This window comes from Trichechus manatus, unplaced genomic scaffold, assembly GCF_000243295.1.
Source record: "Trichechus manatus latirostris isolate Lorelei unplaced genomic scaffold, TriManLat1.0 scaffold00032, whole genome shotgun sequence".
Lineage (NCBI taxonomy): Eukaryota > Metazoa > Chordata > Mammalia > Sirenia > Trichechidae > Trichechus > Trichechus manatus.
In genome coordinates, this window is record NW_004443968.1 from 12961104 (window position 1) to 12976414 (window position 15311).

At 37.3% G+C, this 15311-nt stretch overlaps 1 protein-coding gene across 1 annotated transcript in view; it reads right to left on the bottom strand.

Moving 5' to 3' along the window:
* The window catches only part of RIOK2 (RIO kinase 2), a 30107-nt gene that overhangs the window by 6008 nt on the left and 8788 nt on the right, over positions 1 to 15311 (bottom strand). Inside the window, exons 4-8 of the mRNA XM_004375046.2 lie at positions 13404 to 13579; positions 10376 to 10464; positions 5583 to 5774; positions 1590 to 1682; positions 307 to 831 (exon numbers count right to left, since the gene is read on the bottom strand). Coding sequence (XP_004375103.1) covers positions 307 to 831; positions 1590 to 1682; positions 5583 to 5774; positions 10376 to 10464; positions 13404 to 13579 — 1075 coding nt within the window. The remainder of the gene's footprint in view (positions 1 to 306; positions 832 to 1589; positions 1683 to 5582; positions 5775 to 10375; positions 10465 to 13403; positions 13580 to 15311) is intronic.

Below are 15311 nucleotides of genomic sequence, written 5' to 3' on the forward strand. Positions count from 1 at the left end.
ACATTAGATTATGAAAATAGGTGAAAAACAATTCATCCATCTTAAAACCTTATCAATTTATCAAGAGACCTTTATTAATTCTTTGAAAGTCTGCAGTTTGTATTTTGAAAGAATAGGCTGTTAAGAATCATGTCAATTGTAAAGGAGGAATTTTAACATCAAAAAGGTTATTTGCTTTCCTTTTATACAATGGTGGCTGAATATAATGCTGTCACACCATTTGAAAAAATACTCTTTACCAGAATTGAGAAAAGTACTGGTTTCAAGATGAAAGTAAAAAAAAAATCAATCAACAGAAATCTATACCTGAAAGGCCTGAATTCTTTGTTTAATGACGACAAGGCAATCAGATGAGGGCATTCGTCTTCATATTCCTCCGAGCCAGCAGGGATTCCTTCCTGACCCGTCTGACTATCTTGTCTGGTGCCGTTTTCAGTTTTGTTTTTCTCCTTAGAAAACTCAGTTACAGAATTGTTTTCACCAACCTGCCCTTTTATTTCATCTAAAGCTTGACTGAATTCAGTCATTTCAAAACTGTGTGCATCAGCACTTTCCTCTGATAGACCGTCTTCCATCACTTGTTCAAGGTTTCCAGGTGACGTGTAACAGCAGCCATCTGATTCATCTCCAGGGTCTCCATCACTTTCATTTTCTGACCTACAAACCTTTGCTTTTTCTGACACCTCTTCATCAGAAAATGAGAATTCAGATCCTTCTACTGCTTCAATATTTTTATCATCTGGACCTACTGGATGAAGCAGTTCATCATCTGCCTGCATTTCCTTTGTGTAGCCACTGGCAGAAACCTCTACATCAAGAGAGTCCTCTCTCCTAGGAAAAAAAGAATTTCAAGCATTGAAAGACGGGGGGAAAAATCATTTGACATGGATAAATATTTAAACTATTATCCTGATAAATTATGATTCTCAAATTAGTTTAACAGCATATACATTTTAAAAATTTTTCTTTGCCTAAAATGTATAACACTTAGATTACTTAAGTACACAAACGTAAAAGATACATGCTGGCTGTCATTTTAAGAATAAAACAACTATGAAAAGCAACAGATTTTCAATAGAAATGTTACAGAAACTACAATTGATATTTATTGACTTAATCAATTAACTTTCAAAGGGGACTATTGATTCGTAAGATTTTTCTTCTTTTAAATTATGTGAACCATCCAAATCAGAAAGCACTATCTTACCTAAGTGTATAAAATAAATGAGAAAATCAGGCTTTGAGAATGTGCGTAATAATTTTGTTCCATGAATCAATTACAATAGCTGCTGTTCTGAATAAAGAAAAAATACAAACTCTGTACACATTTGGTTTGATTCCTTACAAATGGGTTATTCACATAGACCCAGAAAAAAAGTTCTTAATTCATAAGAAACTAGGTATGTTCCTCCCCAAAACTCGTTTATTTTTGAATTTTAAGTTACGTACTATACAGCAATGATACTCAACAATGACTATAATTATCAAAGGCCACTATTTGAAAATTTTTACATGAAAGCATTAACTTTTAGAATGAAATAAATCAGATATTTAAACAGAGTCCTATTAAAGCAATGCAGAGTACAAACCTGATATCACGAAAGGTTGGATAAAGCTCACTTTCATAGCTGAAACGTTTTATGAAGAAATCTCTAATGCATTTAACATCTCTGTCAAAATACCTGCAAAAGCAAGATGCATTTTTGATACAGCCTTTGTTGCTCATCTTTTTCCTTATTAGTCAATGACAATATCCTTATTATTTGCTATGATACGTCTATTCCTTACACGAAGGAGAAAAAGATGTTACGCAAAAGGAAAAGAAAGATACAAATCAGTTGCCAGTGTTCAAAAAAACTAAAAACAGAGCTAATCACAAGGAACATAAGCTGTCAGAATAATACGTTCCTATGGTTAGAAAACTCAAGGTTTTCTCGTGAAGAAATGTACTAAGGGAATATAAAGTAAGGGAGAACCCCAAGAAAGAAGAGTAGAGGTCTGCGCTTCCCACCTGTCCTCTTTAGTCACCAGTCTGTCTGGCTATGCTTCCCATCAGCAACGCTCACTAGAATCCCTAGCCAACCGGGAAAGCTGAAGATAAAAATAGATTAGTGTTTCCTAAGGAAAAGTTTGGGGACTACTGAATTATGGTTGTGTAGCTGTATTTTCCATTGCTAATACACCATAACACTCACAGAGATAAATAATGATGTGGCTTACAAATAATGATCTGAAGATTTGTTAATCTGGACAAAGAGTAGAATATCAGGTTGCTTTTTAGGTCCTCATGAAGCGGCAAAAACTGATTGAATTCTCCAGAAGAGTCTCAGATAAGGGAGAATTAAGGATAGGGTGATATGGAATTGACCATTTCCTTGAATTTTAACTGATTATTTTAGAGAAAGATGAAGTTTGGAAACAGGAAGGCAATACCACCATTCTTTCTTCTCAGGGCATCCTGGGGAAAATATCTTTTTTTTTTAATTGTTGTACTTTAAGTGAAAGTTTACAATTCAAATTAGTCCCTCATACAAAAATTTATACATACATTGATATGTGACCTTAGTTGCTCTCCCTATACTGTGACAGCACACTCCTCCTTTCCACCCCGGACTTCCCGTGTCCATTTAACCAGCTCCTGACCCTCTCTGCCTTCTCATCTCGCCTCTGGACAGGAGCTGCCCATTTAGTCTCCTGTATCTACTTGAGCTAAGAGGCACACTCTTCACGAGTATCATTTTATGTCCCATAGTCCAGTCTAATCTTTGTCTGAAGAGTTGGCCTCGGGAATGGTTTTAGTTTGGGGCTAACAGAGAGTCTGGGGGCCATGTCTTCCGGGATCCCTCCAGTCTCAATCAAACCGTTAAGTCTAGTCTTTTTACTAGAATTTGAGTTCTGCACTCCACTTTTCTCCTGCTCTGTCAGGGACTGTCTGTTGTGTTCCCTGTCAGGGTGGTCACTGGTGGTAGCTGGGCACCATCTAGTTCTTCTGGTCTCAGGCTGATGCAGTGGGAAAAATATCTTAATAAATTATTTTAAAATGATCTTTTTATATATGTTCACATAGCCTTACTAGAAAATAAAACTGGTATAATTCCTTTACCCAGTACTTGTCCATAAAATTTCAAATTAATCACAACATCACCCCATAGAACAAGGTAGCCTAAACATGGCATGTGTTAATCTGTCATCATTCCCTTCTCTAATGCTGGTGATTCCCAGATGTTCCTTTATTGTGTGACTACATTACTCTACATTAATAAAAATGGTGATTAGTCATCATACAAAGATATACTGACTGCCCAAGTACCAGGCATTAATCTAATAGTACTGTTTTGTTGGAAATATTTTTTAAATTTGTGTCTCAATGACCTTTCTCTAGCATAAGTATAGACATTTCCTAATGAAAACCAGTAGGAAGACAATATTCACTTAACACAAGCTGGTTTCAGGCTCAAACTATGCAAGAACAAAGATACTCTTTTATGTAACACCAGTTGTTACATTAGGAAAAAGAAGTTTCTCATTATAACTGGAACAGAAGGGAAAAAAACACTTACACTTAGGTTGATTACACTCAACTGCATTATGAAATACAAGCAAATAAAGGAAAAGGTCATATTTCACAACTTGGCTGGTTTAAGTGGTTAAGTAATGTGAAGAATATGATTATTGCAAAATATAAAGTGATTCTGCCCTGTGCCAGGGAGGCGGCTTTACATGAATTATTTCCTAATAATACAATAAAAACTAAAAGTGACATGAGAGATATTCTCATTGGTCTGGCAACTAAGTCTAGCCTAAAACTGAGACTTTTATTCAAATTCTTCAATGTGGTTTACAAAGCACCCAATGTCTTCAGCATTCCAATACACAGCATAAGCTTAATGTATAGGTTTCAAAACCTGGATCAAAGTATATGTTTTTAAATAATATTGAGAAGTAATAAAGATTCTCTTAGCGGTATAATTCTAGTAATTTGATATCCTCTAATAAAAAAACAAATTTTTTTACCATTCTCATCAGCCACTTCAAACCAGTTACTGACCCAAATTGTTATCACAAAACAGAAAAATCATGAATAGAAAATGGTTCTAATACATATGTTGTTAGGTGCTGTCGAGTAGGTTCTGACTCATAGCGACCCTGCGTACAACAGAATGAAACACTGCCCGGTCCTGCGCCATCCTCACAATCGTTATGCTTGATCCTACTGTTGAAGCCACTGTGTCAATCCATCTCGTTGAGGGTCTTCTTTTTTGATGACTCTCTACTGTACCAAGCATGATGTCCTTCTCCAGGAACTGGTCCCCCCTGGTAACACGTCCAAAGTATGTGAGATGAAGTCTCGCCATCCTTGCTTCTAATGAGCATTCTGGCTGTATTTCCTCCAAGACAGATTTGTTCCTTCTTCTGGCAGTCCACACATAAATACCAGAATGTCTACCTGTGTTTTAATGACTACACAAAAGCATTCGACTGTGTGGATTATAACAAATTATGGATAACATTGTCAAGAATGGGAATTCTAGAACACTTAATTGTGCTCATGCAGACCCTGTACATAGACCAAGAGGTTGTCATTCAAACAGAAAGGAGGACACTGCGTGGTTTAATTTCAGGAAAGATGTGCATCAGAGTTTTATCCTTTCACCATATTTATTCAATTTGTATGCTGAGCAAATAATCCGAGAATCTGGACTATATGAAAAATGTGGCATCAGGACTGAAGGAGGACTCATTAAATCACCTGCAATATGCAGATGACATAACCTTGCTTGCTGAAAGCAAAGAGGACCTGAAGCACTTATTGATGAAGATCAAAGACTACAGCCTTCAGTATGGAGTACATCTTAATATAAAGAAGACAAAAATCCTCACAACTGGACCAATAAGCAACATCATGATAAACACAGAAAAGACTGAAGCTGCCAAGGATTTCATTTTACTTGGATCCACCATCAACGCCCATGGAAGTAGCAGTCAAGAAATCAAACAGTGTATTGCACTGTGCAAATGTGCTGCAAAAGACCGCTTTCAAGTATTAAAATGCAAAGACATCACCTTGAGGACTCAAGCGTGCCTGACCCAAGCCATGGTATTTTCAATCGCCTCATATGCATGCAAAAGCTGGACAATTAATTAAGAAGGCCAAAGAAAAACTGATGTATTTGAAATATGGTATTGGTGAAGAATACTGAATATACCATGAACTGCCAGAAAAAGGAAAAAATCTGTCTTGGAAAAAGTACAGCCAAATGCTTCTTACATGAGAGGATGGCAAGACTTTGTCTCACATACTTTGGAGATGTTATTAGGAGGGACCAATCCCTGGAGAAGGACATCATACATGGTAGAGGGTCAGTGAAAAAGAGGAAGACCCTCAAAGAGATAGACTGACACAGTGGCTGCAACAATGGGCTCAAGCATAATAACGATTGTGAGGATGGTGCAGGACTGGGCAGTGTTTGGTTCTGTTGTACATAGGGTTGTTGAGCCAAAACTGACGCGACAGCACCTAACCACAATAACAACACACATAAACACAGCCACAGTCATAATAAAATAATTTTAGCACATACCATTCAGCATTGGGATGAGAAGTTGAAACCATCTGTGGAAAATCAATCATGGTGATGTGGTCATCTTTATCCAAAATGAGATTGAATTCATTGAAATCGCCATGAATTAGCCCATGACTTCCAAGTTTGACAATCAGTTCCATAGCTTCATTATATACCGATGCAGGATCTTCAACATGGTGTATCTGACATCTAAAAGTATTTTAAGTTATGAAGAAGGTTATCTGTACCTATTAATGATTTAAATGAAAGTATGTGTGTGTGTGACTTAACATATAAAAACTGCAGAAAAGTATCAAGAAAACAAAAACTTCTCATTATCCTATCATCCAGAGAGGAAAAGTTCACACACAATGTTTAATATATAGTAAGAGAAAAAAAAAATTACATTATTTTTTTAAAAGGCAAAGATTGGGCTCATCAACCTAGATGACTCAAAAACTTTTTAGAACAGAGCATACATAAATATATACCAACACATGCACATACATGAATCGATAATTCACTTACTGAAATTCCATTAAGCAGGATAATGCAGCAGGTATTATGTGAAACTTACCATTAAGTAATTGGCTAGGTTCATCTACATGAATTTCCTTGCTTGTAATCCCCTCAAAAATAAAATATGCTATGAAAATGAAGTATATATTTCTTAGGTCAAGGAAGTTTTAAATTTCTTGACAAGTTATCAAAAGAAGAACATCTGCTTTAAGTCTCCAATACAAACCTATGAGATTCACACACTCGATGAACTATCTCTGCTCCTGAAGTCAAATCCCCCGCTCCATCCCAGGGCACTATCTATCATCTTTTCTCACCTGTTCAAAAGTACTGCCCCAGCAACCACTGCCATTCCCTTCTCTCCAACACAGTTCACTCCTCATTCCCATTAGCATACAGACATAACATCTCATATCTATTAAAGACAAAAGTCATACCCTCAAGTCGATTCCAACTCATAGTGACCCCATGTGACAGAGTAGAACTGCCTCATAAGGTTTTCTTGGTTGTAATCTTTATGGAAACAGATCACCAGGTCTTTCTCCTGCAGAGCCACTGTGTGGATTTGAACCACTAACCTTTTGGTTAGCAGTTGAGTGCTTAACCGTTGCACCACCAGGGCTCCTTCCTTCTTTTTTTGACCTTCTTTACAGCCAAACTGTCTACATGTGCTTTCTCCAATTTATTTTTTTTGAAAAAAATAGTTTGCACTTTATTTTCATTATTTTTTACTACCGTACTTCAGATGAAGGTTTACAGAACTAGCTTCTCATTAAACAACTAGCACACATTATTTTGTGACATTGGTTACCAACCCCATGACATGTCAACACTCTCCCCTTCTCGACCTTGGATTCCCTATTACCAGCTTTCCTGTCCCCTCCTTCCTTCTAGTCCTTGCCCCTGGGCTGGTGTGCCTATTAGTCTTGTTTTGCTTTATGGGGCTGTATAATCTTTGGCTGAACGGTGAACCACAGGAGTGACTTCATTACTGAGCTAAAAGGGTGTCTGGGGGCCATACTCTCAGGGTTTCTCCAGTCTCTGTCAGGCCAGTAAGTTTGGTCTTTTTTTGTGAGTTAGAATTTTGTTCTACATTTTTTTCCAGGTCTGTCTGGGGCCCTCTATTGTGATCCCTGTCAGAGCAGTCAGTGGTGGTAGCCAGGCACCATCTAGTTGTGGTGGTCTCAGTCTGGTGGAGGCTGCGGTAGTTGTGGTCCATTAGTCCTTTGGACTAATCTTGCCCTTGTGTCTTTAGTTTTCTTCATTCTCCCTTGTTCCTGACAGGGTGAAATCAGTGAAGTATCTTTGATGGCCACTCACAAGCTTTTAGGACCCCAGATGCTACTCACCAAAGCAGAATGTAGAACATTTTCATTCTAAACTATGTTATGCCAATTGAGCTAGATGTTCCCTGAGACCATGGTCCCCGGTCCCCATAGCCCTTAGTCCAGTAATTTGGTCCCTCAGGGAGTCTGAATGTTATCTATGAAGCTTCCACAGATGTGCCTATGGAGCTTCTGCAGCCCTGATGGCACAGTGGTTAAGTGATACAGCTGCTAACCAAAAGGTCGGCAGTTCAAATCCACCATGTGCCCCTTGGAAATCCTATGGGGCAGTTCCACTGAGGTGTTTTCTCCAACTGCTTTCCTCCCACTCTCCAATGCACCCATTTCAAACAGCCATTTGTCCACCTCACTCCAATGAAATAGCTCTTGTCAAGACTACCAATGACTTCCATGTTGCTAAGCCCAATGGTCAAATCTGTCTTCATCACATTTTGTCTGTCAGTTGACTTTTTCATTACCTTGTTGAAATACTTTTTTCCCCTTAACTTCTGGGACATCATACTCTTGGTTCTTCTCCTTCCTCACTGATCATTGCTTCTTAAGTCTCTTTTGCTAGTTCTTCATCTTCTCCCTGACCTTTTTTTTTTTTAATTGTGATTTAGGTGAAAGTTTATAGAGCAAATTAATTTCTCATTGAACAGTTAATACACAAATTGTTTTGTGACACTGGTTGCCAATAACATGATGTGTCAGTGTTCTCCCTTTCTCCACCCCGGCTTCCCTGTTTCCACCCCTCCAATTTTCCTGTCCTTTCCTGCCTTCTCATCTTTGCTTTTTGGCTGGTGTGCCCGTTAGTCTTGTATACATGATTGAACTATGCAGCATGACCCTCCTGTGTGTTACTGTTGGCCTTATAGACCTGTCTAATCCTTCACTGGAGGGTGAACCTCAAGAGTGACTTCAGTATGAGTTAAAAGTGTGTCTGGGGGCCGTACTGTCAGGTTCTCCAGTCTCTGTCAGACCAGCAAGCCTGTTTTTTTTTTTTTTTTTTTTGGTGAATTTGAATTTTGTTCTACATTTTTCTTCTGCTCTGTCTGGGACCCTCTACTGTGATCCCTGCTAGAGCAGTCGGTGGTGGTAACCGGGCACCATCTAGTTGTTCTAGGCTCAGTTTGGTGGAAGTAGTTGTGGTCCATTAGTCCTGTGGACTAATCTTTCCTTTGTATCTTTGGTCTTCTTCATTCTCCTTTGCTCCAGCTGGTATGAGACTAGTAGGTGTATCTTAGATGGCCGTTCGCAGGCTCCTAAGACTCCAGTTGATACTCACCACAGTTGGATGTAGAACATTTTCTTTATAGACTATGTTATGCCAATTGAGCTAGATGTCCACTGAGACCACCTAACCTCTAAAATTTGAAGTTCCTCACGGCTCAAACCCAAGCCCAGGACCTCTCATCTTTTCTTACTTAGAACCACTCTTGGTGATCTCATCCAGGCTCTTGGCTTTAAATACCACACACACATCAATTTCAACCTAGACTTCTACCCTAAACTCCTAGGCATCTCAAACTTGGCAAGTCTAAAACTGAATCTTTGATTCCGCTCCACCCTCAAACTCCAAACTGCTCTTCCTGCAATCTTCCTCATTTCTGTAAATGGTGACTTTATCCTTCCAATTAATCAGTTATTCAGGCCAAAAACCTTGGCTCGCCCTTCCTTTACATCCATATCCAATCTCAAACAAATCCTGTTGATTCAACCTGCAAAATATGTAAGAATCTGAATATTTTTCATCACTTTCATGGCTATCACTCTGATTTGAATCACTTTCATCTCTTGCCTGGATTATTACAATGATCTCTTAATTTGTCCTCCTAACTCCGTCCTTATCTCCCTTTAGTCTGTTCTCGATATAGCGGTCAGCATGATCCTGTTACCACATTTGTCAGATCACATCTCTTCTCTGCTCAAAACCCCCCAATGGCTTCCCATCTCAATCAAAATAAAAAAGTCCTTACAATAGCCTACAAGTCTTAAATGATCTGGTCACCTGTTACCTCTCTGTTCTCACCACTTTCAAGTTCCCTCTTTACTCAGCTCTAGCCACATTGGCTTTCTCGCTGTTCCCTGAACATTGAGGATGCTTCCACCTCAGGGCCTATATGCTTGTTCCCTCTTTCTGAAACATTTTCTTAGATATTGCTTGGTTTCTTCCCTCACTTCTTTTAGGTTTCTGCTCAAAAGTCACCTAATCAATGAGACTTTGCTAGACAGCCCTATGTAAAATTGCAGCCTCCTACCCCAATCTCAGCACTTCCTATCCTCTTTACCCTGCTGTATTTTTATCCATAACACTTATTACCATCTGATATATCATATATTTCCTTGATTAGTTACTTACTGCATGTCTCCTTCCATGAGGCCAAGAACTTTGTTTTGTTCACTGCTGAGCCTAAGGAGTAGCTGGCACATAATACGACTCTTTTGTATCCCCAAAAAGATATGGTGAAGTCCCAACACCTGGTACCTATGAACAAGACCTTGTTTGGAATTAGGTCTCTGAAGATGTTATAAGTTAACATGAGGTCATACTGCACTGCAGGAGCATGGGTCCTAATTCAATCTGAGCCAAGGATTGCCGGTGGCAACCAGAAGCTGGGAAAGACAAGAAAGAATCTTCTCCTAGACTTTGGCGGGAGTATGGTCTGACAGACATAGTGATTTGGACTTCTAGTCTCCAGGACTATGAGAGAATAAATCTCTGTTCTTATAAGCCATCCAGCTTGTGGTATTTTGTTACAGCGGCCCTAGGATACTAATACAGATTCCAAAACCCAAACTGTCAGAATGAAAATGAATTTTCAATTTGCCCTTGAGTCACTCTTTTAATCAATGTCTAACCTTCCAGGAATAATATTCTATTTAATTAAAAAAAAAAAAATTATTTTTGAAAAATGAAACTTAAATTTGTTGAGATCCATGGTTTCAAGAATAACAAATACTTACAAAGGATAGCCATTCACGAGTTCCATAACCACTGCGTGGCGATTGTAATCAATTGGCTTTGGAACTGGAAATTTCCTTTCATACAATGCCTAAAACATAGCAAAACAGGTATAAGCTAATACAGAGGTCATTATTTTTTAGAGTACAGTAAAGTAAACGTACCTGCACACAACCTGAAGAAAAACACTCAAGACTTTATAGAATTACAGTTAACACATGGTTACTTACGTATGGCTTTCTCACCACATAGAAAAAGCTGGACATAAAAACAAATTAAAGTTTGTTTTAATTCACTTTTTTAACATTCATTCATTGAACGTTTACTATATATTATGCACTGCACTAGGGTTACAAAAATCAGTGTGAAAAAGTCTCAGCCCTCAAGAACCTCACAGTCTCTTAGGATATTTCCTCTCCTACTTTGTAAGTTTCTGCCACATGTTGGAGTGTGCTCAAAAAATTCAAACCGAAACAAATTATGTTTTAGGAAATACTCTCTCTTCTGACATATTAGGAAATGAGGTATTTCAACGAATCATACATTTTAGTTCATAGAGCACTGACCTTTTTCTCCAGACCATAATATGTAATATAAGTCTATTACGTGACAAACATGCACATTGTAGTAGTTTGAGACAAAGGTTACTTCAGATCGTTCATGTTGTTGTTGGATGCCATCAAGTTGATTTTGACTCACAGTGATCATCCATACGTCCAACTTTTCCCTATGTTTAATTTCTTCTAGCTCATTGTTCACAAAGTCTTTGTTATTTCATCCTTAGACTTATGCTCTCTGCCATCTGGAATGCCACCATTTCAAAACAGGCTATTGTCATTTATGCCTGATGACTGCAACAGGATGAACCCCGGTGGTGCAAGTTAAGCATCTGGCTGCCAACTGAAAGGTCAGCGGTTCAAACTCAACAGTGGCTCCACAGGAGAAAACACCTGGTGATCTGCTTCCCTAAAGACTTCAGTCCAGGCAACCCCATGGGGCAGTTCTACTGTCCTATAGGGTTGCTATCAGCAGGAACTGACTCGACGGCACACAACAACACTGCAACAGCGTTTCAGCTCTTGCCACCAATCCTAAATTATTTTTCATACCTATACTAGACTAAAACGCTTATGTCAACTCTCCATTAAAAAAAAAACTACAGTGACTGTTTAAATATTGACTGATATCAATCTGAACAATTTTTCTGGTTTTCACAACTTTCTTTAATCTACTTAACCAGTCCTGCTTCTACCAACACTCTCTCCAATAAGCACCCTGGCATGTGGTCAGGACAGTCACCTCACTGTCACCTATTCAGAGGGCTCACACCCACATTATTATCTCACATCCACATACTTGCTCCTCTGCAAAGTGCACTGTCTTCTACTTACAGCCAAACCATATCCATACTTCATGCCTCCACTCAACTCCCACCACTTCATGAAATCTCCTTCACTGACTATTCCACTCTCCTGAAGTTTCTCTGAACTCAATGTATTAATTTTTTAAAACTGTCAGTTTCATGTGTGTTCATGTTATTGTATTGGTTATTCCTTTGGTGTGTTCCCCCAACACATCTTATGGCAGTACTTAATACAGTGATAAGCACACAGCTGACACTCAATACATACTTACTGATTAACAGGGTTAATTTAAAAAAGTTGTCTATTCTTACCTCCTACCTTCTTCAGACAGATATTGAAGTACTCCCCACACCCAACAATTTTTGTTTGCTTTGTTTTCAAAGCTTTTCTTTTCAACGCAGATAGTTTTGAACATGCCTGGGCAGCTGAACAGCATATAACATTAACAACTAGCAATACCTTGTGCTATATCTTAACCCTCAAAACTAGCTACCATTGAGTCATGGTGACCCCATGTGCGCCAGAACAGAAATGTGCTCCATAAGGTTTTCAGTGGCTGATTTTTAGGAAGTAGATCACCAGGCCTTTCTTTTGAGGTGCCTCTGGATGGACTTGAACCTCCAACCTTTTGGTTAGTAGCTGAGCATGTTTGCACTACCCAGGGACTTCAAGCTATAGCTTAATCTTATTTTTTCTCTCTTAGAAAAATACTAATGTATTTAAGAAGCATAATCAGGTTGCATTCTTGTACCTTCATATAAACACACTAAGAAAACACCTAATACAGTTTTGGGAGTTCTTATCAAGCTGCCTATGGACTGACTGAATATCACAGGATACGAACTATTATTATAAGAGAAGAAATATATAACATGTATGGTAACAGTATCATTTATTTATACTACCTCGAGAATATTCCCCCTAGGATTACTAAAAATTTAACCACATAAATTAAAATAATCTACTCAACAGACACCAAATTGAAACTCCCAAAAAACAACTGTGGATATACTGCACTGATTTTCCATAATTAAGAAAAATGATGATAAATAAATCCCACTTGATAGAATGATAAAAACAATGTGATTTTCTTCAGTTTAATTTGGTTATTATTAACCATATTTAACAAATTTATTAATTTTGACTCATAAGTTGGAATCGATTCAACAGCACAAAACAAAAACAACATTAATTTTGAAGGTGAAAGGTTACAAACTAAAGATTTTTAATATACCATTTTGTATACTGACATTTACTCCATTATGTGAAAGAAAAACACCAGTCAACTATCTGAGACATTAAGGTTTCCACAGACAGTAATTATCTTGTTTTTTCAATTAAGAGATAGACATACATATGAAAAAACTGAATAGATACACATTCACACACATTTGTGAGGCACTTACATTATTAATTATTTTAGGCTACTCCATCTCATTAATTTTGTGGAATACATGTTGCTTTTATGCATTTATAACAATTAAAAATACCTTCATATAGAAGGAAATCACCAGGAAAATAAATAAGAGAAATAATTGAGAGTTAAAAGTGATCACTTCTAGAGATTGGGACTGGTGGTAGGAAGATGTGGGGCAACTGATGCTTGTCATTAAGTCCTTCGAGCTACATGTATTATTTAACTGAAAAATGTAAAACTATTTAATACCTTCATATAAGCAAATTCCTTCATGGCAGAGAGACGAGATAAATAAAGCCAAGACATGTTATGTCTGTGTTTATGGTAATCACGCTTGTTTTTCAGATTTCGAAAGGAGGTTCTTCCTAGTCTGTGAAGCTTTAACGCAAATTGATGTCCTTCTTCATTTGCAACAATGTAGATATCTGGAGCCAAGATTTAAAAGGATTATTATTATACTTTTATTCCAATAAGCTGAAACAACTCTAACTTCCTAGCTTTTTCTGATTTTATTTGTACCAAATATGCTTTCTTTCCTAATATAACTAGGGATACTTTTCATTCAGCAGAAACCTTTATATCCCAAGCACTCACCATTTTAATTATAACCCCAAATGAAAAACTGACATGTATTAATGCCTCTGCCAAAGAAGGGAGTGATGAACTGTGTCAAAGGTTACTGCTTCCAAAGATGCCCACTGTGTCTACCATATGTCAAAACAATCATTCAATTAGTGGGAAAACATTAAATTATTCCTTAATGTCTTTATGTAAGAGAAGTGATTTAATAATATCTTCCTTTCAACAAAATGAAGTTCAATTTTTCAATTACTTCAGTGAGTAATACTATTGTTAGAATATGATCCTACAGTAAACAGAATGGAGATCTTCCAATAAGCTTTCCAACTTTCAAAACAAGTTGCTATTTGTAACACTGACATTTAGAACATGTTATAAGTATTCATGAAGAATTTTAGCTACTATTTTTCTTTTGAGAAACAGGCTCTCTCTTACACTGTTGCTGGGATTATAGATGTGGACAAACTTTTGAAGGATAATTTCACAGTATATCAATATTTTAAATGTAAATACCTTCTGTCCTAATAATTCAATTTCCAAGAATATATTTATAAATTTATTAGCATATGTACATTTGTACAGGGGTATTTACAGCATCACTACTTACCAAAATAAAATAAAGACTGGAAGTTACTTAAAAGCCCATTAACAGTTGCACTGGTAAAATAAATTATGGAGAATCCATAGAACTTAATACTCTCCAGATACGAGGAAGAGATATTTGCTGATATAAAATGTTATCAGGAATCTACCAAGTGAAAAAAATCAAAGTGTAGAATAGTGGGTAATATTTGCTTTCACCTGTGATCAAAAAGACATATATCTCATCTGTGAATGTATATAAAAACCAATTGCTGTCAAGTCAACTGTGACTCATGGTGATCCCATGTGTGTCAGAGGAGAACTGTGCTCCATACGGTTTTCAATGGGTGATTTTCTGGAAGAAGACCGTCAGGCCTTTCTTCTGAGTGGACTTCAACTCTCAACATTTTGGTTAGCAGCTGAGTGTGTTAACCGTTTGCACCGCCCAGCAGAGACTCCTGTGAATGCGTGTGTTATGTATATATATGTAAATACACACACACACACACACACACACACCCTCAATACATATAAATATACTACTTATATTTACCTAAAAAATATCTAGAAGGATATGTAAGAAATCAAACAGTGATAGCTTTGGGAAATAAAAACAGGAGATGAGAAGTAAGACTTAATTTTATTATACTCTTGTATTATGGTTTTGCCATGCAATGAACTTCTTAAAAATTTTTTTAATTGAATTTTTGTTTCATTATCATGTGCCTCTCCTATGTGTATTATTGGAGTATTTGCAACAGTCAATGCATCATTCTACACTCAAAAGCAAAGTTAAGATGATGTAAGAAAAATTAACAGAAAGCCTATTCCAAAGAGGGTGTTTCATTACCTCATATACTTTGCATCATATATACACGTGGTGCTGTATTTAGTTCTCTTACATTAGTTCTTAAATATACACCACAATCTGATTATAAACAGAAGACATACAAACCACATGAAGTAATACAGCAACCTTCTTTGGGGTTGACTTCC